The 18158-nt window shown below is 41.1% G+C and overlaps 1 protein-coding gene across 5 annotated transcripts in view; it reads left to right on the top strand.

Annotated features, from left to right (window-relative positions):
* The window catches only part of LOC127047504 (rab9 effector protein with kelch motifs-like), a 90757-nt gene that overhangs the window by 57103 nt on the left and 15496 nt on the right, over positions 1–18158 (top strand). For 4 of the 5 annotated variants that reach the window (XM_050945853.1, XM_050945851.1, XM_050945852.1 and 1 more), the window contains 3 exons: positions 3063–3111; positions 5955–6042; positions 9149–9249. In XM_050945853.1, the coding sequence (XP_050801810.1) occupies positions 3063–3111; positions 5955–6042; positions 9149–9249 (238 nt within the window). Of the gene's footprint in view, positions 1–3062; positions 3112–5954; positions 6043–9148; positions 9250–15166; positions 15283–18158 lie in introns of those variants that run through there. The other variant, XM_050945854.1, reaches the window with a different exon arrangement.

Below are 18158 nucleotides of genomic sequence, written 5' to 3'. Positions count from 1 at the left end.
GCTTGTTAGCACCCCCAGCTCAAACTGATCTAGTAATTAGCCCCAGCTTCACAAGAACATAAGAATGGCCATACTGGGTCAGACCAAAGTAGCCCAGTATCCTGTCTTCTGACAGTGGCCAATACCAGGTGCCCTAGAGGGAATGAACAGAACAGGTAATCACCAAGTGATCCATCTCCTGTCACCCATTCCCAGGTTCTGACAAACAGAGACTAGGGACACCATCCCTGTCCATCCTGGCTAATAGCCACTGATGGGCCTATCCTCTATGGCTTCCATCAGTCAGGTCTTCTTTGGGGAAACTACTTGGACTTAAATTGACTAGAGTGCTGGTTCAGCTGCTGGTTCTCATCACTCTGTCACAGTAAGTAATAGTTCATCTAAAATGTGTTTTCTTATTAAATGTCTAAGTAAAACGAGCACAGTAGCTCATAACAAAAGGAGCACTAGCACTAACCCTAAGGTAATCCTACCACATGATCTTGTTGTCACTTACAGGTAGGATTTTTCTTCTTGCACAAAAGCCCCAAGTCAGTCAGGGGAAGTTCTAGAAAAGACTCTACAATGGCCTTTCAACCAACCTTGGCCTATTGCATAAAATGTTGCCAAGCGTGACAGACTTTGTCTAACAGTTACTATAAGCGTTTGATTATAATGGTTACAAGGACTACAAAAGTATTTTTTTCTCCTGCTGATAATAGCCCACCTTAACTGATTACTCCCGTCAAAGTTAGTATGGCAACACCCATTTTTTCATGTCCTCTATGTATATATATCTTCCTACTGTATTTTCGACTGCATGCATCTGAAGTGGGTTTTAGCCCATGAAAGCTTATGCTCAGATATATTTGTTAGTCTCTAAGGTGCCACAAGTACTCCTCGTTCTTTTTGCTGATATTAACACGGCTACCATTCTGAAACCTGTAATAATGCTGAACTGATTTTAATTCATGACATTACTAAAAGCTGTTTAAAAATATCTGAGAGAATACATTTTTTTTTACCCATAAAAGGTGGTGTGAATCGTTAATGCCTACAATTCTCATTTTGTGAATTAGGAGTCTTAATTAACAGCATCCCAGTCATATGTGTCTACCATATTTCCAGACTAGACAGCATATTATGGAGTGAGCAGTGTTGTTTTCACAATTACAAGATGTCATCACACTAACCCACTTTGTGGGTGTCAGCCTAGTAATGTACTCCACCGTCACTTGTACACTGTGTGACTGGTGACCTTTTCAGCTGCATACATCCTCACTATCCCTCTTTATAATTGGCAATAGGTAATTCTCATCAGGGACAGGGTTTAGTTCAACATTACAAATTTTTGTTTTCATTCAAAGCTCTGAAGCTTTTCCAGTATCCCTTGGACAGTCCCCAATTGGGTCAGTTTCCCTGCAACACAATTCCTCCTCCAACAAGCCCCATCTCCCCTCAGCTAGCAGCAGGATCTTCAATGGTGTGAAAAAGGACTCTTCTCTCCCACGTTGGTAGCAGGCTCTCTCGGTGAGGAAGGTCCTCTGTGGCCTATCTGGCTGATCTCTTCCAGTGGCAAGTCATTTCTGGGGAGGAGGTTGCTGTGCAAACTTCTAATTTGAGGTGTGGACCTCTATCTTCCCATTGGAGGCAGTAGCTGGGTGGCAAGACCCTGAGGTTTAAGTGATGCATTTCTCTTCATACTTCATTACACTGTGGAATTGCCTTGGGATTTCACCCCAGAATGCACAATGTGTGCTTCTCAAGTCAGAGAACAATTGAAATCTCATGCTTGCTGCATTCTGGGGCTCAAGTTAGTAGTAAAGCCTGGCAGTGTCAGGAAGTGGAAGAAAGCTGCGACAAATAAGATTGCAAGCCACTGGGCATATTCGCTGGCTGGGGAGGGCACAATTAAGCTCCCAACACCAAGACCCATCTTCAGGATTGGCTTTATTTTCAAATCTGTCTGCTGTCCTTGTCTAAGAGTATGTCCATGCTGCAAATAAAAACCTGCAGCTGGCCCATGCCCTCTTACTCAGGCTGAAGGGCTATTTCATTGCTGTGTAGACTTCCTGGCTCAGGCTGCAGCCCAAGCTCTGGGAACCTCACACTTTACGAGTCCTAGAGACCAGGTTCCAATCCGATCCTGGAAGTCTACACTGCAAAGAAGCAGTCCCACAGCCCAAGCTCTGGGAACCCCAGTCAGCTGGCATGGGCCAGCCGCAGGTATCTAATTGCACTGTAGACATACCCTAAAAAGCAGGAAGCATTATATCTGCCTTACGGTAGGTCACATATTTGGTACTAGTCATGTGCCCTGCCACTGCAGCTCATGGTTTTAAAAGGCTCAAGGACTATCACAAGTGCCCTGAGGGTCTGGGACATGTGCATGTTCACCAAGGCCCATCTTGCATGTATGCAGAGGTACAGGTGTTTCCAAGTGTTGTGTAATGAAATGCGAGAAAAGAAAATGAAGAGTTGGGGAGAGAGAGAGAGAGAGAGAAGCAAGAGCCCATCTCAGCTGATCTCAGTCCATCATGCTGGTACAGAGAGGCAATTCCTGATGTAGCTAGAATACAAGTAATATAGGGGTTTACTCTTATTCAATATTTATATTACAGTAGTACCCAAAAGCCCCAAACAGGATCAGGGTCCTATTATGTGAGGCCGTATATAAACCAAGATGTGGACACAGCCCATGTCCTGAAGAGTTCAATATCAATAACTTAAGCTGCACCTGAAAGTGAACAGGGATAGTCTTTGGAGGGCTTGTATAATGTGTTCCAGGCAACATACCTATTCCCAACGTGGCAAGCTGGCAGCCACATTGTGTATCAACGGAAGCTTCAAATGATCTTGAGTGTGTAATTTTTGCTATGCTAACATTTTATCACTTCAAAACTTGTCTTGCGGATGAACATTCATAGCAGTTAAAAAAGCTATACATGTTGTTGTAATTATATGGTCTCAGCCAAAAATACATTATAAAAATAGTAGAAAGATCCCATAATGGTTCTGATCTATCACTCCTTGTTCATAAAATGTGTTAATAGACTAATGGCAAACTGATGTCTTATTTTCAGTAATGAAGGAGATTCTCTCAGAATTTGGAATCCAGGGAGTAAGCAGCAGGTATTCTTTATAGTTTTGTTTCTTTGCTTTCTTTCCTTCTATGGGAAAAGGCAGGGAAGATTGAATATTTGTGATTTTTTTCATATTAGCTCTGCCTTTGACTGAGCTGGCCTCTCCATGCAGTACAAAATATTTTCTGTGTATAAATCATCGTAAATATGTGATTATTTGATTTTTTGAATCTGGCTAATCACTAATAATTGCCCACATTTCAGTGACAAATACAATGGCCCCGCTACATAAATCAATTCCTTTGCTACTCAAAGAAGAGCATTTCATAGGGATAGAAGAATAGGCTGATATTCAGATGTGGGTCCTATTATTCTGGACCCTTAATAAAAAGACTGTCTGCCTTTACTCCTCTTCTTCTCTGGTTTATCAGAGACTATGTCTACACTGGGTCTGTACCCAAGGTCTGGCTCGCATGCATGCATCTCCATATTAGCTAAGCCCACCGCCAGAGTCCACACTGCAGAGTTGCATAGACGCCATACCCCATGTAGCCATGTCCTTACTGACAGTGTAGCTACATGGCGTTTCGTATACCTGAGTGTTCTCACCATCTGGAGAAGCCCTAGTATTGGTTTGTGGGAGAACTCATCTGTTCTTCTCAGACACCTGTGCAGAAGTGCTTTCAGCCTGCCACATTTTAAATGCTGTTTTTTGTGTGTACGGCACTTGCAAGTTGTGAATGCTGTTCACTTCTATCCATTCCATCCAAGGAAAAGCCTGGGACCAACTGATCAGCTGCTCCTGTTTGCAAATGAATGGTTTATATAGCAGAGCAGATGTTCAGCAAGACACTGGATGGCATTTCAGGAGCACTTTCTGAGATAAAGAAAGCAGCTGAACTTGGAGGAGGGTTCATTCACAGCAGACCGGACACAGCTAATGAATGCCATAATTGGTCCTTATTTTCCATGTATAGACCGGTATATCTGATGCAGGACAACTAGCATAGTGTGGTAGGACCACGTGTCCATCTTGGATACCACATGGTGTCAGCCTGGGGAGCACGGAAGTCTGAGGACAGGGTGGATGCCCTCTGGGAGTCTCCTATGTATCTCCCTCTGCCCAGGATACACAATAAAGAGTATTTAAAACTAAACTTTTCTCAGCTTGGCATCCATCTTGGATATCACATAGTGGTGGTGGCAGCTGGAGTGAGGGGGTCCGGAGAGAGGGAAGGTGCCTTATTTATGTTACCAATCTGCCTGGGGCTTCAGGTGGTCAGGCTGAGGCCACAGGATCTTTAGAGGAGGAGATGAAGGGGCACACAAAGTGACTAAGTTTAAAGATTTATTAACCAAATAATAGTGGTGAGGGCTGGGCGCGCCCCACATCACTCAAAGGGAGGAAGAAAACATGAGTGCCCGAGCCCTAACCCACTTTCATACTTATCCAAGGCTGGCCAAGCCTGGGTGTAACGTAAGAAGTGGGGGAAAGGGTAGATGAGAGTTCTGCCCTGTGCACAGGTCATCTAGGGTCCGCTGTAGATCTCTGTCTTGCTTCAGCTCTCAGGAGGGTTTTAAGCCCTGGGTTCTTCTGGGGTCATTTCGTCCTGGGACCCCCATCCCCCATGCTCTCTGTGCCAGTCCAAACCGGCCTTCCACACCTCCCTTGGCTTCCCCAAAACACACCGGTTTCAGGGTTGTGATACTGTTGTGTTCCCACTCGCTGGCCTTCGCAATCTTATTAGTTTTGCAACCCCTTCAGTTCTATCTGGCTCAGTTCTCCTTTATCACAGCTGACTGGGTTTGTGATACAGGCTTCTGGCTGTTTAGCAGCAGAGAGCTTGTTTGTGTGCACTGGCCTTAGGCTGCAGTCTTTGGATCGTCAAGTTAACTCTTTCCTTTCTCCCTTCGGCCCCTTGTAAACTGCAAAGGAATCTTCCATTCCACACTCACACTTTTAACCCTTCCCAAGATGCTTCCCAATGCATATAGAGGTGTTAGCAATATACAATGCTGGTGCTTACCCAGAGGACCCCATGGCGGGGAGGGGGAGGCATTTTATTGTGACACTATGAGAGTTTCTTGTGTAGTGCCCTCCACCCAGGATAAACAAATCTGTTCCCGGAACATAACATCCTTCTCCACAGCAGAACAGGGAATTGTGTGCATGACAATGGAAGAATAAATAGACTCAAGGACAGGTGACCACATCATCACTATGACCACACCACACAATGACCAGGTAGCAAGGTGGGTCATGGGTCAGTGTGCAGCCTTACCCAGGCCCCCAGACAGGTTTGCCAACTCCATTTCTACACACCTTTGAACACACATCTCAGGGATTTGAGTGTGAATGACAGGATTGTAGGAGGCAATGACTAGCGATTTGACACACAGAAAGCTGGAAATGTCGACATACTATCAGAGAACATCTCTTGCCACCCTGGCGTCCATGTGGGCAAAGACACTCATCTGTCTTCTCAGCAAGGATGCTGGTGATATTCATTCGCCTCCTGAAGACTTAAGGAGGGAAGACCTGAAATAGTAGATTGAAGATATCAAGTAGAAAGATACTGGATACGGGGAGAGGAAAAATAGAAGAGACAAAGATTACGCTAATGCTGAAAGAATGAGTTCGCAAATATTGCTGCTGTTTCGCAAATGTATTATTTATTTCTCCCAACTGTAGCATATAGCTCTGTGCTTAACAACTTTGTCCCCTTGAACTAAATCAGTATTCTAATACCTGACCTCAAATAACTTCCAGAACAACCAAGAGAAAAAGAGAATTCACTTCCTTTGCAGCCATTTTTATTTGTTTAGAAAAGTGTTTAGTTTCAGGATCTTTATTAATACCATGATTTTGTCTATGTGTGTGTGTGTGTGTAGGTTTACTCCCACCAAAATACCCAAAGTGAAATATGAATTAATGGCATCACCTTTTCCTGCCATAATGGAGTCCCCACCTGCAATCCCAGTAAGTATCTCACCTCAGTTTCACTAGATCTAAGGAGGTTGGTTTCTTTGTGTAACATTGGAGCTGTGGTTTTGTCCAGAACACTTAGGAAACGTGCATTCATCTGAAACCTAAGCAGTAAGACGTGACAGGATATGCTTCATGCTATACAACATTACCCCACAGGTGCCTTGTGAGGAACAAAGCTAAGGCAAGCGTTCTGAATCTCTTGGGCATGATGTTGCACCTTATTGTGTCTCTGGCTAATTACAAATGGCTTCATGAAAGAAAAAATATTCCTGTTTGCTTGGGGGTTTAGTTGGTTGTTTTTTTAGTGCGGATTTTATATAGATCCTTCCACTTGGAGGGAAAAAAGTCAAAGAAATAAACATTTTAAGAGCCAGATCTCTCTCTCACACACACCCTGACTGGAATGCCCAAAAGGGAGGCGAACTCCATGAGGTGACCCTGGCAGAGATTTTTCTTGAACCAGCCCTTAAGGATTTGTGGAGAGGAATGTCTGTACTGAGAACAGGAATTGTCTTATGGGGGTGACTGCTGCATTGCTGCTTCGTCTACCACCCCCGGGCAACATAATTTCTGCAGTTACTGGCTGGGGTCCCCCTGTGGCAGCTCAGTAGCTGCAGCAGAGGTGACTCAGAGGGAGCAATATAGCTCTCAACTGTAGTGCTTCCATCTATCTGTCTGCAAGGCAGTTTGCAGTGCCTCAGAAAGCAACACTTCCCCTCTTCTGCTTTTTGGTCTTGTACCATGAACTCAGCAGCATTCTATCCATGATGCAGAGCTCCAGCAGAGAAGCATTAGGGTTGCCAATTTGTTTGACTGTATTCCTGGAGGTTTCATCTCATGACATGATCTTTAATTAAAGATTAATCTTTAATTCCTGGAGACTCCCGGGCAATCCTGGATGGATGGCAACCCTAAAGCTACGTCTTCACTACCCGCCGTATCGGCAGGTAGCAATCAATTGCTCGGGGATCGATATATCGCGTCTAGATGAGACGCGATATATCGATCCCTGAACGCGCTTACATCGATTCCGGAACTCCACCAACCCGAACGGAGTTGCAGAGTCGACATGGGGAGCCGCGGACATTGATCCCATGCCATGAGGACAGTAGGTAATTCGATCTTAGATACTTTGACTTCAGCTACATTATTCATGTAGCTGAAGTTGCGTATCTGAGATCGATTTTCCCCCGTAGTGTAGACCAGCCCTAAGAAGCATCCACATTCAGTAAGGAGTGGGGGATGGAGTGACAGAGGAAGTACGGATGCTCCCCAGCTTATGCAGGCATTCCATTCCAGAACGCCTTGCGTAACTCAAATTTTGCAAAAATCAGGAACATATACTCGACCATTACACAAAAACAAAAACAAAAACTTTCTAGCTTACGGAATTTACAGATCTTTTTCCACAAATGCAGATTTGTGTAAGTTGGATTTACATAACCCATGGAGCCTCTGTACTCCCTCTTCTATGCAGCAAGTTCAAGCGTTCCTGCCTGGCCTTGTTTATACTAAGCATGAAAGTAAGAAAAAGGGATCTGCAGAACCAGAACCTATTTTAATAATTTTGTTTATTCTGAAAGAGGTTTCTCTTCCTTTCTCCTTTGACTTAGAGGAAATGAGGGTTAAACACTGAACATATTCTCTTTTGGGGGAAGCTGCTAAAGTGTTTGAGTATCTCCAGGAGGAGTAAAAGAGAGAGAGAGCTCAATGGTTTGAGCATTGGCCTGCTAAACTCAAGGTGGTGAGCTCATTCCTTGAGAGGACCATTTAAGGATCTGGGGCAAAAATCTGTCTGGGGATTGGTCCTGCTTTGAGCAGGGGATTGGACTAGATGATCTCCTGAGGTCCCTTCCAACCCTGATACTCTATGATTAATTAGTTAAATAAATAAACTGGAGAGAAAGCTCTGAGGGGGGATATAATGTATTTCATCTTTCCCACCTGACAGGAGTATCATGTGAATGACCTCCACTCTGAGTCATCTCTTTTGTTACTAAAGTTTTGATCTGAAGGTATTTTTTTGGCCGGGGACAGGAGGAAGGGAGGCTCTTTAAGGTCCCAGTTCAGTAAAGCTTTTAAATACGTGCTGAAATACTTGGCTGAATAGGGCTGGATGGCTGAATTGGGGCCTAAATTGCTTCTTCTATTATCACTGTACCTTGCATAGTAATGTTAGCAGTTATTTTCAAATTATGGGCTAATAGACTCTTTTAATTTGGTCAATTTTATGTATTTCTTATGGTATCACATGAAAAAATTGAGCATGCCAGCCCCATGCGCAACCTGCTTTGGGGGATATAATTTGAAAATTATTGCTACAGTACAATTACTATATAAACTATTTGCTGTAGGGAACAATTTAAATGGGTCACATGTTCCTTGAATCACTTGCATATAAAGATTTCGCAGATTACCCAATAACATCATTACTTAGCAAATAAATTACTGGGTTCTTAATTTATGTAGTAAAATATTTAATTATTGATTTAATTGCCAAGTAAATACATTGCTCAGTAAAGGAATTTCCATTACTAAATATTATACTACAGAGTATTTGCAAAATGGATGCATTATTTTATTACTATCAATAATTTCAGTGTAGGATTCCATCCCCCTGCAGATGATTTGAGATCAGCCTTCAGAAGAATTTCAGCCCTGTCTCTGAGACCAGTGGTAAAAGCCAATATGTGCAGGCCACTCTTCTAGAGAGATTGAATAACTAATGCTGTCAACAGGATTAAATGGGGAAAATTCATAGCAAAACAAATTTATTGTTTAGAACAGAAAAGGTAACCATCACTGCTGAGCAGAGACAAGGTGGAAGAATGTGCAAATAAATAACTAGAGTAAACCAAAAATCACAGCTGGCATCCCACTATGAAATAATGATCAACATGGATCTGTGTTGTAGTGAAATCTATCATCTCTTCTCATCACCGAGGGAAAAACTGGTAGATAAAACAGTAGGTCTTGATGGGAGAACTCATAGATGACTTAGACCATTGTAGGTTTAAGGGGAGATGCTAATAATCATTAAATGCCTTCTCTTCTTCTGTGATTCTCAAGCTGTGTTAACTTATGACTTTCTACATAGGCAGCTCAACTCAGAGATTTCATTTCTGTACGTAACCAAGCAATGGACATGATCACAAGGGCCTTTGCCTTGCTGGACTTGGAGTTTCAAAAGCTAGATGCGTATGTATTATTTAGAGTCTCTAGAAATTTTCTCTATGTGTTTTGTGGGAGACGGGGGGTAAAAATCTCTTGAAGGGGGTAAGGATAAGAATTATTATGGGAACCAATATTTTACAAGCAAAAAATAAGATAGAAATGTCTACAAATGCAAAAGTTCAGCACAATGATTCAGCTTTTTTAATAAAGGGCTGCAAACTTCATTATCATTAAACTGTTTTCCCCTCCATGGAGCAGTATGCATCACATGGCTGTGGCTGCTGCCAAAAAGATAATGTGATATTCAGAAACCTGCAAAGGGCATAATTGCTGTACTGTTTGCTCACAATTTATTTAAAGTTTAATATACAGTATGTATTTTAAAATTTGGATGTTAGTTATTGTATCATGAATGTCAAAGTATTTTAAGCAACTTACAGAGAAACATGAAAGAGTTACTATTAGGCCTAGTTCTAGTTCTCAGAGCCCGATTGCCCCTTCTGGCAGAAAAACAATACAAAAAGGGACTCAGATGAAGGAAATTTCCTTAAGGATCCTCTTGCAGAGATCCTTCCCTCTGGTTGCTTCACTAGGGGAGTGAGCTTATCCCCTGTGGTACAGGTTGCAGGAGCCACCCACAAATCTGAAGGATTCCTGGGGATTGGATTAGAGTCATCCATGTGGATAACTTGTACTTCCACAGTTGCTTGAGTCCCCAGTGGAATCCTGTGCTCCATCCCTGGCAGCACACCATCACTGTAGCTATGTTATCAGGGACTTGCCTGCAGCTGCCCCTGGGAAAAAGATAATACAGCCCAAATTTGTACCTTTTCAGGGTTATACTGGGGGAGGGGATACACTCAGGTTCACCTAAGCTCTGTTCCTTTCTCGAGTCCTGTGCCTACAGAGTGCCCTTCATGTGGTAAAGATGAGAGGAATATTACCCAATTTTCCCCTCCTTCTTCCTGAGAGGTGGGATAACCACCCTCAGTTCTTAGGGGATGTACCATCCTACACAGAGATAATTAGTTGAAGGGCCTTTTGTCTTTACACTAATTTTCTTGTTACCTACTTTTTGGTTTTGTTTTCAGTGTTGTTCAGGGCTTATTTATTTTGGATGTTTAATTTCCTTTTAGAGCCTTCTATAGCAATGGGTGTAACACACAAAGTTTGGAGGTTCAGATCAACAGCGCAAAGTTTAATGCTGATCATTAAGCTTTTCTAAAATCTTTTTGGTCTGAAATCTTCTTGGTTTTTGTATAAAGTAAAGTTTTTTTGTACCAAAGTACAGAACTCTCCTTTCTTCTGCAGAATAAAACAACCTTTCCTTATCCCTGTCTGGCTGTCATTGGCTCTCGGCTAGGCGGACCCAACATTTCAGTAACAAGACCTTGAAAGATCAAGCTCTGGCAGGATTTTCAGTATTTACTACAGCTTTAGCCTGGCTAGAAATAGCACACAAAAAGTCTTTCCCATGGTTTTCCAGTTCCTGCTGTCCTAGCCAGAATCACAGTGTACACTTTACAGAGATGAGTGATAATTGTGTTGGGAAAGGGCCCAGAGGAAGGCTGACTTGCTTCTCCTTCCCTCTGAGTTCAAGTGCTCAAATTGCCATTGGATTTATAACACAGCTGCTGGAGTTCTGTGAATGAGCTGCTACTGCTGTGAGTAGTGTATGTCTGGGCAGGTACTGGTTCCTGAGGTTCAGCAGCTCCCTGCCGGATTTGAGAGGCCTTGTTCATAGACTCATAGACTCTAGGACTGGAAGGGACCTCAAGAGGTCATCGAGTCCAGTCCCCTGCCCTCATGGCAGGACCAAATACTGTCTAGACCATCCCTAATAGACATTTATCTAACCTACTCTTAAATATCTCCAGAGATGGAGATTCCACAACTTCCCTAGGCAATCTATTCCAGTGTTTAACTACCCTGACAGTTAGGAACTTTTTCCTAATGTCCAACCTAAATCTCCCTTGCTGCAGTTTAAGCCCATTGCTTCTTGTTCTATCATTGGAGGCTAAGGTGAACAAGTTTTCTCCCTCCTCCTGATGACACCCTTTTAGATACCTGAAAACTGCTATCATGTCCCCTCTCAGTCTTCTCTTTTCCAAACTAAACAAACCCAATTCCTTCAGCCTTCCTTCATAGGTCATGTTCTCGAGACCTTTAATCATTCTTGTTGCTCTTCTCTGGACCCTCTCCAATTTCTCCACATCTTTCTTGAAATGTGGTGCCCAGAACTGGACACAATACTCCAGTTGAGGCCTAACCAGCACAGAGTAAAGCAGAAGAATGGCTTCTCGTGTCTTGTTTACAACACACCTGTTAATGCATCCCAGAATCACGTTTGCTTTTTTTGCAACAGTATCACACTGTTGACTCATATTAAGCTTGTGGTCCACTATGACCCCTAGATCTCTTTCTGCCATACTCCTTCCTAGACAGTCTCTTCCCATTCTGTATGTGTGAAACTGATTGTCCTTTCCTAAGTGGAGCACTTTGCATTTATCTTTAATGAACTTCATCCTGTTTACCTCAGACCATTTCTCCAATTTGTTCAGATCATTTTGAATTTTGACTCTGTCCTCCAAAGCAGTTGCAATCCCTCCCAGTTTGGTATCGTCCGCAAACTTAATAAGCGTACTTTCTATGCCAACATCTAAATCGTTGATGAAGATATTGAACAGAGCCGGTCCCAAAACAGACCGCTGCGGAACCCCACTTGTTATACCTTTCCAGCAGGATTGGGAGCCATTAATAACTACTCTCTGAGTACAGTTATCCAGCCAGTTATGCACCCACCTTATAGTAGCCCCATCTAAATTGTACTTTCCTAGTTTATCTATAAGAATATCATGAGAGACCGTATCAAATGCCTTACTAAAGTCTAGGTATATCACATCCACCGCTTCTCCCTTATCCACAAGGCTCGTTATCCTATCAAAGAATGCTATCAGATTAATTTGACATGATTTGTTCTTTACAAATCCATGCTGGCTATTCCCTATCACCTTACCACCTTCCAAGTGTTTGCAGATGATTTCTTTAATTACTTGCTCCGTTATCTTCCCTGGCACAGAAGTTAAGTGCAGCCAGGTTCAGTAGACATCAAGCCAAATAGTTCAAGATCATACTACATATCCCATTGCCAATATTTTATTTTTTTTCTTTCAAAATAAAACCACAAGGAAATTGTACACACAAAACTAGTGTAAATGCATTGCTGAAACTGGGAAATCAGACCTCCAGAAGAGAGGAAATGCAGGGTTAAAGTTGGAAACTTTAACTCTGCCCCATCTGCTAATTCCTTGTTAATGTAATACAAACAGGGATTTCTTATAACAGCCCTGTGTAAAGTAAGGTTTGATTGTATAGGAATGCACAAGAAGGGAGAGAGGGCAGGTAGAGAGGTGCCTGTTCCTTTGAAGGTCAATGGGGACCCAGGGCCAGCCAACTCTGTTCCAAAGCATGGCCCTGCTCAAGCAAATTTGTGTTTAGACATCTGCCAATGATTGTATCCTAAAATATCCCAGCTCAGTATCACTTCTATGTCCCTATGGTTACCGGGTACCATTAGTTTCAACTTCTGCTATTGAGCAAGCTATTCCTAATTCCCCAAAATCTAAGGGTAACTATCAGGCCATTTATCTATGCCAAGGGTCACATATTTGACTATACTTAAATTAACCTGCTTAAGCTAATATCTTACTGTATACAGGCCTGTAGCTTGCTTGCATTACAGCTTAATATAAAGGCTAGGGTAGCTCTATGGGCTACACAGTGGAGCTGAAACAGTGAGGACGTTTTAGCAAAAGTATTCTAGCGTAAACACAACTTAAGTGGTGGAAAGTTGTTTGTTTGGCACATTTAATATAATTTTTAGAGTGGACAATAGGAAGCAATCCTGCACAGACAAGGAGCTGGACTAGAGATAATGTAACAATTAGAATTTTTCTGTCTCTATTTTCTCTGACGTGTCTAGATTGTAAGCATGAAAAGGGGTCATTTTTTTAATGAATTTGCCAGGGTGCCATTTAGATTTTAAAGCTGAAATCTAACAAACTAGGTTTGCCAGTTGGGTAAGTTATTTTTATTGAATCCAGGGAGTGTTAGCTTACCAGTTTTAATGCTGAGTTCTTTCCAGGTCAATTTTTAACTTGAACAGTATTCCTTAAATCAGGACACTTCACACTTGCTTATTCTTAAACTGTTGGTTGGCTATTTATTTACCCAGAACCTTATTAGTATACAATCAGCAGTTCACCACTCAAATGTAGACACAACCAATATTCTAGGTGTGTACTACGCACACAATACAGTCTTGCAACAAAATTAGCACTGAGTAGAGTTGAGGCTCAGTAGTTCTATTGAGGAACAGTGCAAATTACCAAGATTTCTTATTATATTAACTTATCAGTTGTGTAGTACCTAACACATTTATCACACTTCCAATGATACACTTGTCTTTAAGGCACTTTGAAGAGTGTGGGTAGTATGGTCCAAATGGATTGGTCCAAAAAGGACAAGTTTAGAATATTAAAAGCAATTGCTTAAAGTTATTGTTTTCAATCTGACTTGGTTTATAGAGGAATTAAAATTAAAAATATGGTTGCTTGAAAGAAACCATTAGGCAATGTGGGCTCAGCAAAATAATATACAGTTCTTTGTGTTAAAGAAATAGGAGTAATACAATCTCTGAATTGAAATCCCCTCACCACTTTTTATCCCTTGAGCCCTGGGATGGGGGAGGGTTGTTTCCACAAGGCTGGTCTGGTCTGGACATAGGCCACATTTTTAGGATTCCAAAGCTTCTTGTTGGATTCAGTCAACTCTCTTGAGCACATGGTGACCTCAGTTTATATACCCTAGTTTCAGGACTAATTGGAAGGGGCCACACTCGAATTCCTGATACATACCAAGTAGCTGCTTAGATTTCAGCTCTTATTTTCTCTGATGCTTTCGTTGGTATCCAGTAGATGGCACTGGTGTATAACATATTTTTTTAATCCTTTTCTTATCGGAGGCTTTTTAAGTTTGATTCTTTTCAAGGATTGTTCTTCGTTATTAGCCCCTACTATTAATTGGGATCCCTTCTTCTCCCCAACCCTCTTAAGTAATCCTTGGAATTTCTGAACATTATAGATGACAGTTTCCTAACTCAAAAAGTGTTACAGCCAACATGGGGAAATTCTATATTCAGCCTTGTCCTAACAAAGAGGAAAAGACCACAGAACTAAAAGTTATTGGTAGCTTAGTGTGCAGGTGACCATGAGTTGATCATATTTATAATGTGCCAACAGAATAAAGTCCAGACCAGAAATATGTATACACACCAGCTGAGTCAGCTTAGCCCTATTAAACCATCATATATATATAGTCCAGACCAGAAATAAATAAATAAACACACACATATATATGGTGCTTTAATAGAGCTAAGCTGACTCAGCTGGTAGAATTTAATCAGAAAAAATTGCATGATAATGCACATCATTTAAAAATGCCTTACTAGATGCTCAAAAAGCCACAATCCTATAACGGAGGAAGAAGGCTGTGCTGATTTTAAAAAAAGAAATTGGTTTAAAAGGGAAGTGAAGGCAGCTATAAAAAATAATAAAATAATAATATATAATGAATGGAAGAAAGGGAGAGTTGATAGTCAGAAGTTAGGAATTGTAGAAAATTGATAAGGAAAGCCAAGGGACTCGAGAAATGTATAGTCAACAGACAAGGACAATAAGGAGTTTTTAAAATATATTACAAACAAAAAGAATCCTGACAATGGAATTGGTTCATTATTAGCTAGAAATGGAAGAACTGTCAATAATAATGCATAAAAATCATAGAAAAGGAAAAGTGTTCAATAAGTATTTTTGTTCTGTATTTGAAGGGAAAAAAGATGATGCAGTCTCATATGGTCCTAACACTCTTTCCATTCCACTAGGGTCTCTAGAGGGTGTTAAAGAGAAGCCTCCAACATCAGACATTTTAAAATCAGCAGGTCCAGAGAAATTGCATCCAAGAGTTTTAAAAGAGCTGGCTGAGGAGCTCATTGGACTATTAAATGTTGCTTCTTCAATAAGTCTTTGAGCACTGGGGAAGTTCTAGAAGAATGGGAAAAAACTAATATGCCAATTTTTAAAAAGGATAAACAGGGTGACTCAGTTTAACTGTGGACCTGTCAGCCTGATGTCAATCCCAGGCAAGATAATGAAGTAATGATATGGGACTGGATTAATAAATAATTAGAGGAAAGTAATGTAATTAATACAAATCAACGTAGGTTTATGGGAAATAGCTCCTGTGAAACTAATTTTATACCTTTTTGATGAAATTACAAGTTTGGTTGATACAAGTCATAGTGTTGACGTAATATACTTAGATTTCTGTAAGGAGTGTGACTTGGTACCACATAATATTTTTGATTAAAAAACTAGAACGGTATAAAATTGTCATGGTATACATTAAATGGATTAAAAACTGGCTATCAGATAGATTTCAAAATGTAACTATAAGTGGGGAATCGTCACTGAGCCAGCCTGTTTCCAGTGTGGTCCTGCAGGGATTAGTTCTTGGCCCTATGCTATTTAATATTTTTATCAATGACTGGGAAGAAAATAAAAAAGTTTGCAAATGACACAAAAATTGGTGAGGTGGTTAATAATGGAGAGGAAAGGTCACTGATACAGAGTTATCTAGATCACTTGATAAACTGGGCACAAACAAATAATATATGTTTTAATACAGCTAAATGTAAATGAATGTAGCTGGAAACAAGGAATATTGGCCATACTTACCGTATGGGAAACTCTATCGTGGGAAACAGTGACTCTGAAAAAGATTTGGGGGTCATGGTAGATAATCAGCTAAATATGAGCTCCCAGCGTAACACTGTGTCCAAAAGAGTTAATGCAATCCTGTGATACATAAAGAGGGGAATCTCAAATAAAGAAACTAGAGGGTTTATTTTACTGCCGTTTTTGGCACTTGTGAGACTGCTGATATAATAGTGTCCAGTTATGATTCCCATAATTCAGGAAGGATGTTAATAAACTGGAGAAGGTTCAGAGAAGAGTCACAAGAATGACTAAATAATTGGAAAACATGCTTTATAGCGATAGACTTAAATAATTTGATCTTTTTAGCTTAACAAAGAGAAGATTAAGGGGTGATGATTACAGCTTTTAAGTACCTGCATAGGGAACAACTATTTAATAATGGACTTTTCAGTGTAGCAGAGAAAGGTCTAACACGATCCAATGGCTGGAAGTTGAAGCTAGACAAATTCAGACTGGAAATAAGGCATGCATTTTTACCAGTGAGAGTAGTTAACCATTGGAACAATTTACCAAGGGTTCCAGTGGAGTGTCCGTCACTGGCAATTTTCAAATCAAGGTTCGATATCTTTCTAAAATATATGCTCTAGGAATTATTTTAGCGAAGTTATGTGGCCTGTGCGATACAAGGGGTCAGACTAGTTCCTCCTGGCCTTAGAACCTATGAATTTCTCTTAATATTTCAAAGGTATCCCTTTGTTTACATATTTTAGTCATCTTTCTTCCTTGTGCCAGACAATTGCTATTATTTTGAGACTACAACAATTATTTACAATGAAAACCAACAAAATCCCATAATCTTCTAAATCTGAAGGGGACATTGCATACATTCTATGATTATACATTAGCATTTCACATTATTTATGACTTACACTAGAACAAGAGATTTTTTCCACATATACAACAAGGAGTCCAGTGGCACCTTCAAGACTAACAGATTTATTTGGACATAAGCTTTCGTGCGTAAAAAAACTCACTTCTTCAGATGCAGTGAAAAAAGGGAGTTACCTCACAATTGGAGAACCAGTGTTGACAGGGCCAATTCAATCAGGGTGAATGTTGTCCATTCTCAATAATAGATGAGGAGGTGTCAATTCCAGGAGAGGCAAAGCTGCTTTTATAATGAGCCAGCCACTCCCAGTCCTATTCAAACTCAAATTAATGGTGTTAAATTTGCAAATGAATTTTAGTTCTGCTGTTTCTCTTTGAAATCTGTTTCTTGAAATTCTTTTGTTCAAGTATAGCTACAAGGACACACCCCCAGGGCCCCGATCAGGGATATTGTATCTGCTACCCAAGATCCATAAACCTGGAAACCCTGGATGCCCCATCATCTCAGGCATTGACACTCTTAGAGCGAGATTATATGGCTATTTGGACTCTCTCCTCAGACCCTACACTACCAGCACTCCTAGCTATCTTTGAAACACTACCAAGATCCTGAGGAAACTACAATGCATTGATGTTCTTCCTGAAAACACCATCCTCACCAACATGGATGTAGAAGCTCTTTATAACAATATTCCACATGAGGATGGACTACGAGCTGTCAAGAACAGTATCCCTGTTGAGTCCACAGCACACCTATTGGCTGAGCTTTGTGACTTTGTCCTCACCCACAACCATTTCAGATTTTGAGACAACTTATACGTTCAAGTCAGTGACACTGTTATGGGTAACTGCATGACCCCACAGTATGCCAACATTTTTATGGCTGACTTAGAACAACGCTTCCTTAGCTCTCATCCCCTAGCGCCCCTCCTCTACTTGTACTACATTGATGACATCTTCATCATATAGACCCACGGAAACGAGGCCCTTGAAGAATTCCACCTGGATTTAAACAATTTTCATCCCACCATCAGCCTCAGCTGGGACCAGTCCACACAAGAGATCCACTTCTTGGACACTATAATGCAAATAAATGATGGTCACATAAATGCCACCCTATACCAAAAACTTACGGACCGCTATACTTACCTACATGCCTCCAGCTTCCATCCAGGACACATCGCACAATCCATTGTCTACAGCCAACCCCTAAGATACAACTGAATTTGCTCCAGTCCCTCAGACAGAGACAAATATCTACAAGATCTT

The sequence above is a fragment of the Gopherus flavomarginatus genome, chromosome 3 (assembly GCF_025201925.1).
Source record: "Gopherus flavomarginatus isolate rGopFla2 chromosome 3, rGopFla2.mat.asm, whole genome shotgun sequence".
Lineage (NCBI taxonomy): Eukaryota > Metazoa > Chordata > Testudines > Testudinidae > Gopherus > Gopherus flavomarginatus.
This window is presented reverse-complemented; position numbering and strand designations above follow the sequence as displayed.